At 54.4% G+C, this 18,866-nt stretch overlaps 1 protein-coding gene across 1 annotated transcript; it reads right to left on the bottom strand.

The window, feature by feature from the left end:
• Positions 1-5,806: 5,806 nt before the first annotated feature.
• On the bottom strand, positions 5,807-14,940 carry MOB3A (MOB kinase activator 3A). Its single transcript, XM_007950996.1, has 3 exons — positions 14,520-14,940; positions 7,209-7,411; positions 5,807-5,836 (listed from the first exon to the last, which is right to left on the bottom strand). Exons 1-3 carry the CDS (start codon positions 14,938-14,940, stop codon positions 5,807-5,809), a joined length of 654 nt encoding a protein of 217 aa, XP_007949187.1.
• Positions 14,941-18,866: the final 3,926 nt, after the last annotated feature.

Raw genomic sequence — 18,866 nt, forward strand, 5'->3', positions numbered from 1 at the left:
TCGGGCAGTGTTTCGTTCTGCTGTGCATGGGGTTGCTATGAGTCAGAAACGACTCAACGGCACTTAACAACAACAACATATATAAGGTTGGCAGAGAGAATATTTCTACATCTGTATTTGTCTGTGCTATAGAAATGTCCATATATATAACAGAGCTAACGGGGCAAAGTGATGATAACCTCTTAATCACAACCAAACACCCTGAAGGAATGAGTCACTGGGCCCATGGGCTCAGGATCACAGTCATGGGGACATCAAGCTCAACTGGCATAACACACTACACAAAAACATTGTTCTACGTCCTACGGTGGTGAGTAGTGACTGGAGTCTTTAAAAGCTTGCAAGCAGCTGTCTTAAGAGGCAACAATTGGTCTCTCCTTGTCCAGAGCAAAGAATGACAAAAACCAAAGACATGGAAACAATTAGCCCAAGGGACTAGTGGACCATGCGAACCTCAGCCTATATGACCGAGACCAGGACTAGATGGTGCCCAGCTCCCACCGTCAACCACTTGGAAAGGGTTCATTGAAGATGATCTTGGATAGAGTGGGAGAAAAGTATGAAAGAAAACTCGAAATCATAAAAAAAAAAAAAAAAAAAGAGAGAGAGACCAAGGTTACTTGTCTGGAGAACCTCGTGAAACCTGCAAGACCCCTAGTCACCTTTCTGGTCTAGAATTGAACTCACTCCCATGGCTTGCAGTCAAACAACAGATAGGTGTATAAGGTGAACATTTACACTAGGTAGATACACCCCTTAGAACAATCAACCATGGGAGACAGAAGGGCAGTGTTTGCACAGGGAGACAGCTCAGAGGGCAGGAATGCATGGGAAAGAAGGACACAGGGAAAAGGTAACCACAGGGAGAAAGTGGGAAGAGAGCTGTTACATGGTAGGGATTGCAATCGGTGTCATGAAACAAAATGTGTATGAACTGCCGATGGAAAATCAATTTGCTCTGCAAACTTTCACCCAAATCACAATTAACAAAAAAAAAAAAAAAATCATGTCCTTGCCACATACAAAAATCACCCTATGACGTCACACATGTTGTTGCTGTGTGCTAATTTCAACTCATAGCCACCCCAGGTGACAGAGTGGAACTGCCTCATAGTGCCTTCAATGGCTGATTGTCTGGATGAAGATTGCCAGGCCTTTCTTCTGAGGTGCCTGAGTGGACTCCGTCAGCCTTCCAGTTAGCAGCCCAGTGCATTAACTGTTTGCACCATCCAGGGACTCCGCTCCCGACTGACAGCGACCCTCTTGGGCCCATCAAGTTTCCTAGACTGTCATCTCGATGGGAGACCACTAGGTCTTTCCTCTGCAGAGCTGAGGGCTGGGCTTGAATAGGTGAGCACTTAATTCCTGCACCACCAGCTCTCCCATAAGCTCTGGAATTCTGAAGCTGGTCCTGGAGAGGGCTGAGGTGCGTGTATGTCATCGAACAGTGCACTTGCTGAGAAAGGACTGGCTTCTTTGGACAGCTTTCCCGAAGAATATTATAAACTTTGAGTACAGAACCTGTGTCCCTTGCCATGGACACGTGGTGTCCTCTAGGGTGACATCACAACCCAACACTTAACCAGGGCGCTGGGCTCAGCTTTCTGCACTGTTGACTCTGCAGGCTGACCTGAGGTGTCCTTGGCATCCACCCTTGCTGTGCCACGGCAACCCTCTTCCCGATCTGCCCCCCAAGTCCAGAACATGGCTGCAGCCCATGTTGTAAAAGACCAAACCCCTCAGTCAACACCATACTTGGAACCATGAGATTCCACTGTGGCAAGGATCTCTGAGACGAAGTCACCAGCCCCCTATTTTCCCATATGTAAAAACAAACAAACAAGACTACGGCCCCTACATGCCTTTCAGGTCTGCAGTTGAACCCACTCCTGTGGCTTCCAGCCAAACAAAAGACAGATACATGAGCTGAACATTTACATTAGGCAGAGACACTCCTTGGAGAGATAAATCATGGGAGAAAGAAGGGCTATTTATGCACAGGGAGACACCTGGGGGGGGGCAGGAGTGCATGGAGGGATCGACACAGGGAAGAGGTAACTATGGGGAGAAGTGGGAGGGGAGCTGTTGCATTTGTGGGAGGTTGCAGTCAATGTCATGAGACAAAGTGTATGTGAACTGCTATATGGGAAGTGAATTTGCTCTGTAAACTTTCACCCAAATCACAATTTAAAAAAAGAAAAAGGTTTAAGGCAACACAATACAAGATGGATAGGAGCTGTTGTAGCTCCTAACCCAAAAGCTGGTGGTTCAAACCCACCCAGTGGCTCTGAAATGAAAAGACCTGGTGACCTGCTCCCCATAAAGATCACAGTCCAGGGAACCCTGTGGGGCAGTTCTGCTCTGTCACGTGTGGTCACTGTGAGTCGGAATCAGCTGGCAGGCACCCAACAAGAAAGAGGATGGGTCCAAGGTCATGGAGCTAGTTCATCCTGGGGTTGAGAACTGGAGCCCCTTCTGTATTTTCCTTCCAAGACTGTTCTGCCCTTGGTTACATGTTTTGTTTCCTTTCCTTTTCCAAGACAATGAGGTAAAATTCTACTTGATAAGTGCCAGGAGTGAGTCGCAGACAAGAGAAGCACTAAAGCGATTCAGGCACGTTCCTCATCTCAGTGTTCCTCGGCCTTCTGTTTCATCGCCCCCTGAAATACAGAGCCTTTTGTGGGCAGTTCTGTCCTGGTGCTCCCCCGCGCGCACACACACTGCCGTGAGCTGCAGTCGATCTCTGAGCAGTCGGCCCCTGACTCATGGTAACCCCATGCAGGACAGAACGCAACACTCCCCAGTGCAGGGCCGCCCTAGGGTCGGTTTCAGGTCAGAGCGTGGTGATCTGCAGGGTCTGACTGGCTGGTTTTCACAAGTCAGTCACCAGGCCTTTCTTCCCAGTCTGAGTCTGGGGGCTCCACTGAAACCTGCTCAGCATCAGAGTCACGCACACCTGCACCCACAGAAGGGTGACAGCTGCACACAGAGTGTACCAGCGGGGAAGTGAACGCGGGTCTCCTTACAGAAGGCGAGAATTCTAGCAGGGAGCCACCACCCACATAAGCCATTTCAGTACCGCCAATATCCTGGGCATCGGTCTATCATTGGGAATTGAACGCAGGTCTCCTGTGTGGAAACAGCAAATCCGAGCAATGAGTCACCACCCCCACAAGACATTTCAATACTGCAGACAGAGACATGGGCATCTGTTATGTCTCAGGGCCCTTTGAGGGCCACAAACCACTGTGATGGCTAAGACTTTCTCAGTCCCCAAGAATCGATGGTCACATCCTTGGGGACAGTCTTACATGGCCTCAGTTAGGTGACACTTCCCAATGCCAGGCCTTCCACCTAGGAACTCATAACAGACAACCCGTAGCCAAATCTGAACAGGATGCAGCTTATTCTGATGTCCATACCCACACAGGAGAGTATAGGAGGGCTGGGGTGCTTTTCAATGTGGCAGAATAAAGCGGTGGTGGCCCCGGGCAATGACTGTTCTCGCTCCACCCTGTGCTGGAGCAGGCTAGCCTCCCTGAATCTGCACCACATGCTGGACTGCTTGAAACATTTGGTGCCTGTTGTTGTTTTCTGTTGATCAGACTTGCGGCGACCCTCATGACAGAGTGGAACTGCCCTGTAGGGTTTCCTAGGCTGTCATCTTTATGGGAGCAGATCACCAGGTCTTTCTCCTGCAGAGCTGCTGGGTGGGCTTGAACCACCAACCTCTGGGTTAGCAGCCGAGTGCTTAACCATTAACCGCAGGGCTCCTTCCTGCTGAAGGATGCTCTGGCTTTCACGGGGATAGAGAAACAAATTCGGTGTAGCAGTGTCTGCTCCTAGGAACTCCCCAAAGGCTCATCTCTGATTTCTTTCCAGCCAGCGGCTGCCAGAGCTGAACTGCCGATGCTGGAGCTCAGGGGGACAGCAGGAGGCAACATCCAGGCTCGCTGCTCGTCAGATTTCTGGGGGAGGGAGCCAGGAGAGTTGGGCAGTGCCCGCCCCTTGGTGACCATCCCAAAACACCCAAGAAGGGTCAGAGACCTGCTGGTCTGGGAACATGTGCAGGTCTGGGCTGAAAGGATGTCCAGAGGGAGAGGGAGTGACAACAGTGCTGGCGGGGGGTCGGGGGCTTAGCTGGACCCCAACTGTGGTTTTGTTTGGTTATTCCCGAGCAACCTGACCCAAGGACCCCGTCACACCTTCCAGTGCTCTACAGGGCGGCAGTGGTTTTGGGTTTGGTCCCACAGCCTCTGGGGGTCATGCCAACAACAAAGGGTTTCCATAGAAAGTTCCAGAAAGGCTGTGTCCAGACTCTAGGCAGCAGTCCAAGGCTGTAAACCGGAGACAGAGGCACAGTGAAGAAGGTTCAACCAGGCATCGCTCATGAAGGCAGGCTATTGCTGTAGGATGCTTTTCTCCTTGTTTGGCCAGTGGCTTCCAGCTGACTGACTCACAGACCCCAGGTGTGTCACAGCAGGACGGCACTGCACAGGGTTTCAGGCCTGCAACCTTTCGGAAGCTCATCATCGTGCCTGTCTCCTAAGGCACCTCGGGGTGGGTTCGAGCCGCCAGCCACCCAGAGAGCAGCTGAGGGCTTAACTGTCTGTGCCGCCCAGGGCTTCCCTCCAGGACATCGTTAGCTACAGGTTAAAAAACTTGTTTTCAAAAAAAGTATTTTGAGGTGATCATAAATGAGACTATATACAGATAACACTTTTAAGACTTAAGAAAGGTCTCTGAGGAGCTCTGGTGGCACAGTGGTTCAAAGATTTGGCTGCTCGCCAAAAGGTCAGTGGTTTGAACCCATCAGCCGCTTTGTGGGAGAAAGATGAAGCAGTCTGCTTCCCTGTGAAGATTAACAGCCTTGGAACCCCTTTGGGGCCATTCCCCCCGCCCTCTAGGGGCGCTGTGAGTCACAGTTGACTCCACATCAGTAGGTTTCCTTTGGGCTTTGCTTCCATGAAGAGTGACAGCCTTGGAAACCCTGTGGGGCTCTTCCACTCTGTCCTCTAGGGGCGCTGTGGGTCAGAACCGACCCCAAGCAGTGAGTGGCTTTGTTTTTCTGGGTTGGAAGGACCTTTAGTAAACACCCTGCACGAGAACTCTCAAGCTGGGATGCAGGCGTAGGCTCCAGGCCACGAGACCCAAGTTATGTGAACATTTGGGAGGATCAGAAGGAAGGGCACGACATTGGATCCAGAAGGAGCTGAGAGTGTGAAGGAAGCCGGGTCCCAGTCGTACCTCTCATGGAAGAGGAACCCGGGGGTGCCTGAGGGGCTGAAGGGGATCACAGTTCAAAGGAGGCCCCTGCTTCTCCCCTCCCAGGTTGGGGGTCTCTGGGCAAGGGGACACCAGCCGCAGCAGGGCTGCAGGCGCAGGTCTAGGTGGGGTGGGTAGGGTCTGGGGCAGAACCTTCAGAAGGGGAACCGTGTACCAGAAACAGCTCTGGTGAGGATCTCCAGGCTTCGTGGCACACTTGAGTGGTTATAAGCAAAGTGGATTTTTCCGTTTGCTGACAGACGACACACAGTGCTACAGAGAAGTGCCCCCTCCTCGTGACACTGAGGAAGAGGCCGAGGCTCAGGGAGGCTGGGGTCCACTGTGGCCACCTGAGAATGGGAGGGAGACGGAAATCCGACGACCCAGCCAGGGCAGTCTGGGGTCCGACAGAGGGCGACTCTGCTGAGGTGCTCGGGTTAGAAAAACAGACCTCGATGTCCAAAACCACCATCGTCTGAGAGTCTGTGGGTCCGCACAGTGCTCATGTGGTGGCAGCCGGGCCTGGGGTTGGTTGTGGCACTCAGTGACACATTCGTGCGGTCATCTCCTTCTGTTGGGAACAAGTGCCCAGAAGAAGGTGAGGAATCAGCAGACAGTCCACAAAGGAGGTTACACAAATGACAAACAAATTTACAAAAATAAAACAGACAACAGTACTCCACAGACCAGGGGTTAGCAAACCTCTCCTGTAAGGGTCAGAGGATGCATATTCCCAGCCTTGCAGGCCGGGTGATCTCTGTCCAAGACTCAGTGCCCCTTGGAAGCGGCCAGTGACAGCCCCTCCCACAGGCACAGCAACTGCAGGGAGGGGTCAGCAGTCTCTGAGGACCCTTCCCATTATGGGTTAGCGGGGGTGTGGCAGCCCTACGATTCAGGGGTTTTTCTCTGTGGTGGGGATAGGAGTCATTAAAGTGGAATACCAGAAGCAGGACGCCCCCCTCCATTCTGGGGGGCTTGTGGCCACGCCCTCTCCCCGCAGATGCCCCCATCCCAGTGTGGGAGCAAAGCGTCCAGGTGGGGACATGGAATTCCCACATTGAGAAATGGCATGAGCACGCCTGACCACACAGCGGCCACCACCTCTGATATCGGGGCCCAAATGCCTGGAGCTGAAGCTTCCCTGTGCTGACCCCACCCCTGGTTGCCAGACTTTAATCCTGGGGCCCTGAGGTTCATGCCCTTTGATGAGATCCAGGTAAATCCTGGTGGCGTAAAGACACCAGGCCAGGTGGAGGCCGAATGGCCTCTGGTCCAGCAGGTCTCTCCCGACCTCGATAAGTGGAGGAGGGTGGGGACTACAGACAATTCAGGGCTGTGAGGAGGAGGGGATCCGGCTGGGGACCAGGACTGTGCTCCCCACAGTGTTTTCTGTGGGCCCTCTGGCGTCTGCTCTCGTTCTTTCTGTGCAGTCAGTCCTGTCACCAAAGCCTCCCTCGTGGGGACCAGCCCACTTCCTGTCCCCAAGGTGACAGGTCTACGAGGTGGGGCCAGTAACTAGAGCATGGCCCCTGCCAGGGAGACACCTGGGGGCCCACAAGGTCCTTCTGCTGACCCCACTGGGCCCAGGGCATGGACACTGGCCCTGCCCGGGACTCTCAGGCTGCTGCTGGGAGTGCACTGACCTTGGTGGCTGGGTGGGTGGTGTGCAAGCCCCCATCACTGCCCAGCTGGGACCCCCCTCATCCCTGCCCGGCTGAGGCCCTCCCATTTCTGCCAGGCTTGGGCCCCCTCATTCCTGCCCGGCTGAGCCCCCTATCCCTGCCTGGTTGGACCCCCACTGCCCGGCTGAGCCCCCCATCCCTGCCTGGTTGGGCCCCCCCATCCCTGCCTGGTTGGGCCCCCTCATTCCTGCCCAGCTGAGCCCCCCATCCCTGACGGGCTGAAGACTCCCGCTGCCCATGCTGCCCACCCCATGGCCTCACCAGCGGCTCCAGCTCCTTGGTGTCAATGAGGCCGAACTCCCGGACAAAGTAGTAGAAGTGTTTGTAGCAGGTGTTGACGTGCGCCTCGGAGCCCATCTGAGCGATGCGGTCAAAGTGGTGGATGTAGACGTGCACAAACACGCGGAACAGCCGCGACAGGATCTTTTTCACCACTGGCAGGAAGTTCTTGGGGAACGGCGTGCCTGGCAGAGGGGCAGGGCAGGAGGGCAGTCAGCAGATGTGGCCAGGGCCCACATCACAAGATCGTACTGCCACTGACCCCTCCCAGTGCCAGGATGAGGGCACCAGTGGCACTGGACAGATGAAGGCTCAGAGAGGTTAATAATCTTGGGATTCTGTCACTTCAGGGGACTCACGCTGTCCCGTGCACACACAGCCCCACCTGTCCCTCCTGGGGCAGGGACCACTCATGAACCCACTTTGCAGGGCACAGCCCTGGCGGGGCAGCAAGATGGAGACCTTCCTCCCCACACTAGAGCCTGGGGACTTTGGAGAGGGGGCACGGCACTTTGGTGAGGCTGGGAAGCCTGAATGAACAGGGACATTGGGGACATGGGGGCCAGATAGTGGCCAGACAGGAGGCGACTCCACAAGGGTAAAGCAAAGGAGGGTCAGGCTCAGTAGACATTTTGATGCAGAGAGAATCTATGTCCTCACAGACACTATGAGGAGCAATCTGCTTGAGGTCCTGGAAGAAAGTGTTGCTTGCTGCAAGTGGAGGACTCAAAGCACTTACTGAGGAAGATCAAACACTACAGCCTTCAGTGTGGATTACATCTCAACATAAAGAAAACAAAAATCCTCACAACCGGACCAATAAGCAACGTCATGATAAACGAAGACTGAAGTTGTCAGGGATTTCATTTTACTTGGATCCACAATCAGCACCCATGGAAGCAGCAGTCAAGAAATCAGATGATGTATTGCACTGGGCAAATCTGTTACCAAAGAGCTCTTTAAGGTATTGAAGAGCAAAGATGTCACATTGAAGACTAAGGTGTGCTTGACCCAAGCCACTGCAATTTTCAATCACCTCATATGCATGTGAAAGCTGCATAATGAATAAGGAAGATCAAAGAAGAACTGAAGTATTCGAATTGTGGTATCTACTATTTCCATAGTGATACCGCCTCGGAAACCCAAGGAAGGGTTGCTATGAGTCGGATCCGACTGAGGGCAGTGAGTTTTGAGTTAGAGTTAGTGGAGAACACTGAAGGTCCCGTGGCCTGCAGAAGAAGGCACAAATCTGTCCTGGAAGGAATGCAGCCAGAATGCTCCCTCCCTGGAGATGAAGATGGTGAAGACCTCCTCCCCCACACTCTAGTCACATTGTCAGGGGGACCCTTCCCTGGAGAAGGGTCTCAAGCTTGGGAAAGTAGGTCAGCAAAAAAGAGGAAACTCCCAACCAGATGGGTTGACACAGTGGCTGCGATGATGGGCCCAAGCACAGCAAAGGCCATGAGGCTGGCGCGGGGCCTGGCACAGTTTGGTTCTGTTGTACACAGGGTCGCTATAGAAGCAGACCACCACTGGCCATTTAATTAATTCCAATGCACGGTGACTCCACAGATGTCAGGACAGGGCTGGGCTCCACGGGGTCTTCGATGGCTGATTTCAGAAGATTGCGAGGCCTTCCTTCCAAGGTGCCTTTGGGCGGACTCCAATTGCTGACATTCCAGTTAGGAGCAGAGCTCCGTCTGCAGCTGGGTTTGTCTCACCCAAGGCTCCTCATCCTAGTCAAGAAGCACGGACCCCAGGAGTCAGGCTGGAGAAGACAGAGGTGGTCAAGGCACCAGGTGAAGGCCAGCTGCCACCCCCACCAACACTGGGGGTGAAACTGCTAAGCACTCCCACAGGAAGGGCAAGGCTGGCAGGATGTGCCTGAGCATCACTGCACGATCCCACGGACGGATTCCGCTGGCAGGAAAGCTTCCTGGGGAGCTTGGCCAGCAAGTGTCCACGGGACACGTGCAAGACAGCTCTCGATGGCAGAGTTTACAGCAGGCCCCTGGACCATAGGGACAGTTAACTTAGCTGAGTAGGGCACGGCTGCTCCATTCTGGGCAATGCCTAGACCTGTGCAGGTAAACAGGGAAGTGGGAAGGAAAGTGCACTCAAGACTCCCATGTGGCTGAGGGGCTGTCGTCCCAGCTTCAGCACAGATGTGCCAGTCACTGTGCTGGTTTGTCTCTGTATAACCACTTAAGGAACAACTGAGGCTTTGCCCCAGCCATGAGGAGCTGGCCGTGAGCCCCAGAGGGTGTTGGCATTGCAGTAGACAGAACACAGGGCTCCTGGGGAAGAGCCCTGTGGAAAGTTCATTCAGCATCCGCGACCAAGGGCTTGCTTCCCCATCCATCTGACAGGTGAGGGAGACTGACCAATCTCTGGTTCTACAGCTGGGGCGGCCCTGGGGGGCTGCACACGGTGAGTGCGCCCGGCTGCTCACTGAAAGATGGGAGGTTCGAGTCCACCCAGAGGAGCCCAGGAGAAAGGCCTGGCCGTCTGATTCTGATGTGTCAGCCACTGCGAGCTGATGGAGTACAGCCCTGCTCCAGCACCCCTGGGGTCGCCAGGGTCAGAGGCCACGTGCAGACATTGCTTTGTTCTACTCTCCAGAGACACCGCTACATGATCGCCCACGAGGCCCCAGGTTTGGATGGACTTGTGCCCCATAGAGAGCTGGTGAAGTCCGAGCCCCTGTGCCTGTGATGTGACTGTGCTGCAAAGAGGGCTTCTCTTTGGTGACCAGTTAACTGCCATGTGGTCATCCAAACCACAGTGGGTTCTGAGGCTCCCCAATGGTGTCCTTTAAAAGGGAAGGATGGCTCGCGAGCAGCCACTTGAGATACAACTTGAGTGAAGAAAGCGAGCATGTAGGCAGTCAAAGACTCAGAAAAGAGTCGAGTCCACGGGACTAACAGCCCACGACCCACAGCCTCTGCTGATCTGAGACCAGAAGAACTAGATGGTGCCCAGCTACCACTGCCAACCCTTCTAACCAGGGACACAACAGAAGGGCCCGGATAGAATGGGATAAAACGTGGAACAAAACTCAAATCCCTTAGAAGACCAGACCTACCGGACTGACGGACACTAGAGAAAGCCCCCAGACTGTCACCTTTGACCAGGGAACTGGAGCTACTTCTTCAGGTCACCTTTCAGCCAAGTAACAGACTGGCTTATAAAGCGGCACCGGGAGCAACGTTCTCCCTGAAGTAACCCTCTGTGGGATGAACCAGCCGACCTCCACCCAGAGGCAAAGGGGAGACGGGGAGACGGGGAGGGAAGCTGTCAGTGGAAACAGAGCAGGCAGGACAGAGACCGTGAGAACGCGGACACATTGGGGAAACTGACCAAAGGCAGGGGACAATCTTAGAAAAAATGTTAAAGGGAAACAATTTGCTGTGAAAATTTTTTACCTAAAACACAGTAAAAAAAAATATTAAAAAATAAGATAAGAAAGACAGACCTGGAGACAGTGCCACCCAGAGGACACCAGTGAGAATCCGTCCACAAGCCCAGATACAGGGGGATCCCACTGCCCCAGAAGTGGGAGAAAGGCATGGTGCCACCCCTCCCTGTGAGCCCCACGCAGAGGCCCTGGCGCCTGGCTTCCAGGACTGGGGAAAAATTCACTCCTGTCCTCTTAAGCTGGCCACTTGGTGGTATTTTGCGTGGGTAATCAGGTCCAGGGACCGGTCAACCCAGGGACAAATGACCTCTAACACTGGCGATAGAGTCAGAGGGACGCTGAGCCACAGCAAGCAGAGGAGGGTGAGTGCAGGGCTGGCTCAGCACAAACCACATGGCTCTGGGCTGCCGGCAAGACGGCCCGTCCTTCTGCCCTCCAAGAGCAGTGGGCACGCTGGGCCAAGACGGACAGAGGCGCTCCAGGACAGGGAGCGATGACTGAGAGAAATGCTGCTCAGGACGAAGAAGGGGAGGCCAGGGGCTTCTCTGCATGCTTGTGATGGCACTCCGACCCAGGGTCTTAAAGAAACTCCTGAGCCAAACTGGGCCACCCACTTGGTTTTGTAAATAAAGGGTGATTGGCACACAGTTGTGCTCATTTGTTAAAATATTGTCTACAGCTGCTTTTGCACCACAAGGGCTGAGCTGACAAGCCAGGACGGAGACCAGCTGGCAAAGGTGAGAAGGTTCACTCTGGGGCTGTGCAGGCCAAGTGTCGACCTGGGTACAGCCCTGCAGCCTGTGTGAACATCTGAGAAGGCCTCCAGGAAGGACTTTTTCGCTGAGTGGGAGGCGAGGGGATGCTAACCGTGAGGGGTGACTGTGGTGGCAGACATGTTCCAGGTAGAAGGAAGGCCCCATGTCCACAGGAAGTGCAGTATGTCTATGGAAGTGGGTGTGGTCCGGTGGGTTCAAAAAGGAGAATGGGAAACAGCAGACAAATGGTGAGGAGGGTGGTAGCACCCAGGTGGTGAGTATAATGTTACACCCCAAAGGCAGAGGGAAGCCGTCCACCTGTGTCCCTGGGCCTAGGCTGGCCTGCACCCACTGATTCCATCCACACCAAGGCACCCGGTAGGAAAGCCTTTAGGTTACACAGCTGCTACAGGGCTTCACCAGCAGAGTGGCCCCGGGCAGGCGGCTCAGGAGCACCCTCTGTGATCCAGCTCCATCCTGAGTGTTCCCCAAAGCCCTCTGGGGCCCACTGGATCTTGATTCCACCACCTCTGATTTCTCCCACTACTTAGAGTCCCGGTACTGGCTCGACACAGAATGCACTGTTGTCTTCTCTGATCACAAGCTCGTCTTCTCCAAACGCCCCAGTGACTGGGAGGAGCCCTGTCGGCAGTCCAGCCTCTGAGCTCCCGTGTTGTTCAGGAAGAAGCCCAAGATAAGTGGGCTGCAGGATTCAAGGGGGAGGCAGGCTTCCCTCCCCCGGCACTGGGCTCCAGCAGTATGTTCCTGCCTGTAGCTCAAGTGGGAACACAGGGATGGTCCCGGGTGACAGGAGGGGGCTACACAGACGGGCAGAGACTGAGGTCTAGGAAGACCCTGCGAGGGAAATGACCCTGCCATGCCACAGCCTCCTCATGCCACAGCATCCTCGACTACTGTCCCGGCCGGGCTCCGTGGTCTTCTCCGTGACTCTGTGAGCTGCCCGGGTCTCCTGTCCCAGCCGGGCTCCGCGGTCCTCCCCGTGACTCTGCGAGCTGCCCGGGTCTCCTGTCCTGGCTGGGCTCTGCGGTCCTTCCCATGGCTCTGTGAGTTGCTTGTCCTTCCGACCAAGAACTCTGCTGTAGCTGGGAGCGTTTTACCTGTTGCCTGTCCTAGGACGATACCCAAGGGACCAGAGAACATGATCCATGCAGCAGCTTGTACACACAGGAGCACTGTGTCTCACAGATGGCAAATGAAACCAGCCCAAGTGTCCGTCAACAGAGGAGTGCATGGACACAAAAGGGAGAGGTACTCAGCCTAAAGAGGAATGAGGCTCAGACACACGCCACAACACAGAAGAACCTCGAAAACACAACGCTCAGTGAGAGAACCAGAGGCAAGAGGCCACAGGGTCTGAGCCCACTGACATGAAACGTCCAGGGCAGGCAGAACCACAGGGGCAGAGTGCAGATCAAAGGTTGCCGGGTGGGGGAGGGAGTGGGAGGTGCCTGCTGACAGGCACAGGGCTGCTTCTTGGGCTGCAACTAGGTAGCAATGGCTGCACAACTCTGTGAGGGTCCTAAAACCCCTGACGTGTGCACTGTCCACGGACGAACTCTGGGGTGGGAGTCAGTCACGTCTCAGAAAGTTGTTCTTGAGAAAGGAAGTCCTGGGGGTGCACACGGTTAAGTGCCCAACTACCATCTGAAAGGCTGGCGGTCTGAACTCACTGAGAGGAGCCGCGGAAGAACGGCCTGGTGACCCATTTCCGAAAGGTCCCAGCCATAAAAACGCTGTGGAGCAGAGCTCTACAGGGCACGCGTGGGGCTGGCAGGAGTCGGGATCCACGACCATGGACAGCAGCAACACAGCAAAACGGGTGTGGAGAGGGCAGAGTGTGCTCGTCCTGGCCCCCTGCGGGCCTGTCCACAGCTCTGCGCCCAACAACACAGGAAGCATAGGGACGGCCTGAGGGTATAGGGCCACAGAAAGAACGGCCGCACACACCCTGGGCCACAGCTTGTGCTGTCCCCCAAGACAGGTAACACAATCCTGGTCCTCGTACCTGTGGCTGTAGTGTACTGTCACATTGTTACATGAGACTGCAGTCTGACATAGGAGCTCTGGTAGCGTAGTGCCTAGAGCACTTGACTGCTAACCAGAAGGCTGGCGGTTCAAACCCACCAGCCACTCCTCAGAAGGAAGGTTGGGCAATCTACTTCCATAGAAACCCAAGGAGGGGTCACTATGAGCCTGGTCCAACTCGACAGCATATAACAACAACAACAAGCAGTCTGTCTGACGTAACCTAATCGAAGCTGTCCATGAGTGGAGGGTGGGTTCTAAAGCCAATCACTCCTGAGTTACAGAAAGCACAGCGCAGCCGTGGACACACACACAGAGGGACAGACAGACAGACACATGCATAGACAAGGGCAGACACGTACATACAAACACTAGGGCACACACACACAGACAGGCACATATACACACAGGACACATACACATGCACAGACAGGCACAGACAGACAGACAGACACAGGGACAGACAGACAGAGGGACAGACACTCATACACACAGATAGGGACAGGCACACACAAGAACAGACATATACACACACATACACCATATGTGTATAGACAGACACACACACAGGGATAGACATACACACACTCACAGGCAGGGACACACACAGGGACACCCACACACGCATAGGGACAGATGCACACATGTGCACACACACAGACAGGTTAGACAGATACCATGTAAGGACCACCCACAAGCCAAGGAACCAAGTTATTGTCTCTGGGTGCCGTTGAGTCCGACTCCCAGCGACCCTGCGTGATGGGCTAGAACCTCCCCACAGGGTTTCCTAGGCTGTCATCTTTACAGGGGCACATCACGTAGGTCTTTCTCCCATGGAGGCATTGGTAGGTTTGAACCACCAACCTTTCAGTTAGCAGCTAAGCGCTTAACCTCCGTGCCACCAGGGTTCCAAGGAACCAAGAGACGCCTGCAATTACTGACAAGAAAGGCACTGACCCCCTGAGACCCTGCTTTGGACTCAGCTGCTGGCCCAGGAGACTGGGTTTCAGCTCTTGAGAGATGCATGTCAGTTAGGGCAGCCCCGGGACACGGCGCCCCTCCTCCCCGACTCACCGACGTTGGTGGGGAAGAGGTCCTCGTTGTTGATCTGCACCTCGATCCAGTCCATCAGCAGGTCCATGTACTTGGGGGCGGGCAGTGCAGTGGGCTTGCGGAACTCACGCTCATCCTGCCAGCGGTACTCATACTTGGGGCCGCCTGACATGACAGGGCAGGACTGCTCGGTGCAGCCGTCGCTGACGGTGCCGTAGATGAGGTTGACGCGGTTGAAGAAGTCCACCACGTGCACAGCCACCCAGTCGTGCAGGTCTTCCCCTGGCGGCAGCTGCACCGCCAGCCGCAGGTCCAGGCCCGCGTTCAGCGACGCCTGCGCCCGCTTGTGCAGCTCAAAGCGCTGCGTGCCCGGCTCAAACTTGCGCTTGGGCCGGAATGTCTTATCCTTGTTGAAGACTTGCTTCAGGAAGGGGTTGGACATCGTGGGCTCTGGGGCACAGGTTCGGTGGGGGGGTCACGTCCTGAGCACAGCTGCTGGAGGCGATGGGAGTCCACCAGGCACCTGGCTCCTCCCAGAGACCTGGAACAACCAACAGAGGAGAAGTGATGGCCTGCCGCAGGTGAGGCCCCGCACTCTGCTCCAGAGGCTGCACAGCCTGCAGTCCATTCCCAAGCACGGCGCCCCTAGGGGACAGAGCAGAACCGCCCCATGGGGTTTCCAAGGCTGTCACTCTCCACAGAAGCCGACTCCCTTGTCTTTCTCCCGAGGAGTGGATGATGGGTTCAAACTGCCAAACTATTGGTGAGCAGCGGAATACTTTAACCAGTGCATCATCAGAGCTCCTTCCTTAAAAACACAACTCTAAAAAAAAGGCACCTTTTCTATGAAGTCTGTTATGCAGAATTGAAACCATCTCTTCCCATCCTACCCCATCCCCACACATACTACTGTCACAGCTCAGGGGACACTGTGGCCCACTTACTCTTCTATAAGAGATACTCTGGTGGCACAACAGGTAAGTGCTTGGCAGCCAACCAAAAGGTCAGTGGTTCGAACCCACCCGGTGGCTTCATAGGAGAAAGACCTGGAGGTCTGCTGTTAAGATTAAAGAAAAAACTACACCCATTGCCATCGAGTGGATTCTGACTCATAGTGACCCTGTAGGGCAGAGCAGAACTGCCCCATGGTGTTTCCAAGGCTGGAATCTTTACGGAGTTAAAGAGTTTGGCTGCTATCTGAAAGGTCAGCATTTCAAACCCACCAGCCGCTCCATGAGAGAAAGATGAGGCAGTTGACTTCTAAAAAAAACCACCTCACTGCAGTCGAGTCGGATCCAACTCATAGCAACCCCTCCTTGGGTTTCCAAGGCAGTATTATCACTACGGAAATAGATTGCCCAGTCTTCCCTCTGAGCAGTGGCTGGCGGGTTTGAACCACCAGCCTTCTGGTTAGCAGTCAAGAGCTTTAGGCACTACACCACCAGAGCTACTTGGAAACCCTGTGGGGCAGTTCTACTCTGTTCTCTAGGGGCGCTGTGAGTCAGAATGGACTCCATGGTAGTGGATTTTGTTTGGGCTTTGCTTCTGTAAAGATTGACAGCCTTGGAAACCCTATGGGGCAGTTTCACTCTGTTCTCTAGGGGTGCTATGAATCAGAATCAACTACACAACATTGGGTAATCTTTTTTTTTTAATTTTTATTGTGATTTGAGTGAAAGTTTCCAGAGCAAATTCATTTTCCATACAGCAGTTAACATATACTTTGTCTCATAACATTGACTGCAATTTCCCATAATGCAACAGCTCCCTTCCCACTTCCTTCCCATAGTCACCTCTTCCCTGTGTCCATCCGTCCATGTACTCCTGCTCCCAGAGCTGTCTCCCTGTGCATACACTGCCCTTCTATCCTCCCATGATTGTTCTCTCCAAGGAGTGTATCTACCTAATGTAAATGTTCGGCTTATATGCCTGTCTTTTATTTGCCTGGAAGCCACAGGAGTGGGTTCAATTCCAGACCTGAAGGGCAGCTAGGGACCACAGTCTTGGAGGTCTCACCAGGCTCTATCAGACCAGCAAACCTGGTCAGCATTGGGTCATCTTTACGGAAGAAGACTATTTCATCTTTCTCCTGCAGAGGGGCTGGTGGATTCAAACTGTCAGCCCTTCCATTAGCAGCCAAGTGCTTAACCATTGTGCCACCAGATCTCCTCTGTAAAGATGACAGCCTAGGAAACCTTATGGGGCAGTTGTCACAGGGGGTTGCTGACTCAGAACCGACTCGGTGGCACCCAGCAACAACTCTCCTGTGTATGCCCACTTCCCCTGTACCTGGTGAGCCTCTTGGGAGGAAGGGTCGTATCATATTCACCTTGACAGTCCCCATCTCGGGTGCAGTGATGGGCATTTCAGAAATGCAATGAATGAGTGAATGGATATTTATTCTTAACCTAAATATGTACAAAACAGAGCTCCATACCCACTGAGCAGGTCCAAGTCCTCAGCAGCCAGAACTGCCTGGTGGGGCGTCCTGACGACCTCAGAGCGGAAGATGCTGAGGGATGGGCTGTGATCAGACAGAGCTACCCACCCCCCTGCCTCACCTCGCCTCCCATGTCCTGGGGCCTTCTCATAAGGCCAACGGTGTGACAGGTGGCCCTCATGGGCTGCCTTGTGGCCCCACATCTTAACCCCCAGAGCCTGTGACCTCATTCGGCAAAAGGGTTTTTGCAGCTGTCATTTAGTGAAGGAGCTTAAGGAGGCCATCTTGGATTATCCAGTGGCCCTACAATGATGACAAGGTCTTTATAAGAAACACATCGAGGAGACGTCCACATGACGACAGAGGGAGAGACTGGAGTGATGGCCCGCAAGCCGGGACCCACTGGGACCACAGAGCGGGGAGAGACCAGGAAGGCCCTTCCCTAGAGCCTCTGGAGGGAACGCAGCCACCCACACCCCAACTGTGGACTCCCCGTCTCCAGACTGAGAGATGATGGGTTTCTGTAGGTTTAAGGCACCAGGTTGATGGTACTATGCCACAGCAGCCACAGGAGTCAGACAGTGACGATGATAAACCCCGTATTATATGTGAGTCCCTGAGCGGCACGAGCAGCTAAGTCCTAACCTACTGACCACAAGGCTCCCGATTTGAGTCCACCCAGAGGAGCCTTGGAAGAAAGACCTGGTGACCTGCTTCCAAACGGTCAGAGCCTTGAACTCCTTGGGGAGCCACGTTCCCCGCGCACGCAGGGCCGCCAGGAGCTGCAGCCAAGTTGACAGCAAGGAACGGCCACAGCATATCGTATGTGGAGCCTATTAAGGGGTCTCTTCAAGGGAGATGCTGCTACCCCGGTTTAGAGGGCTTGGGGGCTCACTGACCTCAGGGGGTGCCCCTGCTGAACAGAAGACATGGTGGGTCTGAGGGCCAAAACTTGGTCTCCTCTCCTTAGTCTGAGTTGCCCCCCAGTCAGGGCACCGAGGGGAGATGCCAGGCTCAGTGTGTAACGGCACAGACTAGGGGGTCAGAGAGGCCACGGAGATGGCCGGGAGGCGGGGACGAGCAGCATGCTGGCCCCATGCACAGCACAGGCACATGGAGGGCCCTGCTTCCTCCTGCCCTCGGCGGGCAATGTTCCACCCCCACCCGCCTGCCTCTTCTTCCGGCGCCGCCCGGGCTGGGCTCTTCCTGCTCTCTGTACTTCTCCTTCTCCGTGAGCATCAGGCTTGTCCTGGCTCGTGGGGTGGCTACCTTCCCAATCCTACTGGGTTCTGGGAGGTCATGTCGGCCTCACCCTTGATCCTCATCCAGAGCCAAGCGCAGAGCCAGGCTCAAAAACTATCCACTGGGAAAAGAATTCCAAATTTTCCTGGAATCCAACTTTCTACACCACAGAGGCTGGCTGAACCCCCAAACTACTGCCCTAAGATCATGTTTACACCTGAAACCATAAACCAAAAATAGCCTCTGGGGCATTCTTTAAATCAAACAAGCACAGTGCAGGGCATCGCTTCTGCATGGCCCTTCTAGTCTTGGTCTTGTAACTCCCACAAAATGGCAGAACTGTGCAAGTAACTGCTTATCTCCCACCAAGGGGATCAGACAGTTTAGCTAACGCAAATCAGGTGCATGGAATCATTGTAGAGGATCGGTCAGTTCTGCCACCCTGCTAGGCTTAACGGGGCCAGTGCCAGAGGATGGAGGGGGGACCTCACCACCACCAAGAACCAGGAGCTCTTCAGGAATGTGTCCTTTGGCTCCAGAGTCCCTGCACTGAGAACCTCCTAGACCCAGGAGGCAGACAGACCTGTAACACCAGTGATACCCCAACACAGCAGCACAGACACACGGGCTTGACAGACAGGCTTGTTGACCCAGGAGGAAGAGAGCTGAGTGCCTTTGGGCAGGAG

This window comes from Orycteropus afer, unplaced genomic scaffold (assembly GCF_000298275.1).
Source record: "Orycteropus afer afer isolate SDZICR_OR568_19922 unplaced genomic scaffold, OryAfe1.0 scaffold00291, whole genome shotgun sequence".
NCBI classification, from domain to species: Eukaryota; Metazoa; Chordata; class Mammalia; order Tubulidentata; family Orycteropodidae; genus Orycteropus; species Orycteropus afer.

Bases quoted from the DNA above. Each gene is read 5' to 3' on its own strand.
- MOB3A (XM_007950996.1), bottom strand. From the start codon at position 14,940: ATGTCCAACCCCTTCCTGAAGCAAGTCTTCAACAAGGATAAGACATTC. The intron at 7,412-14,519 runs GTGAGTCGGGGA...CCCCTCTGCCAG, and splicing joins CCTCTTCCCCACCAACGTCG to GCACGCCGTTCCCCAAGAAC. The intron at 5,837-7,208 runs GTGAGGCCATGG...TGTTCCCAACAG, and splicing joins CCAAGGAGCTGGAGCCGCTG to AAGGAGATGACCGCACGAAT.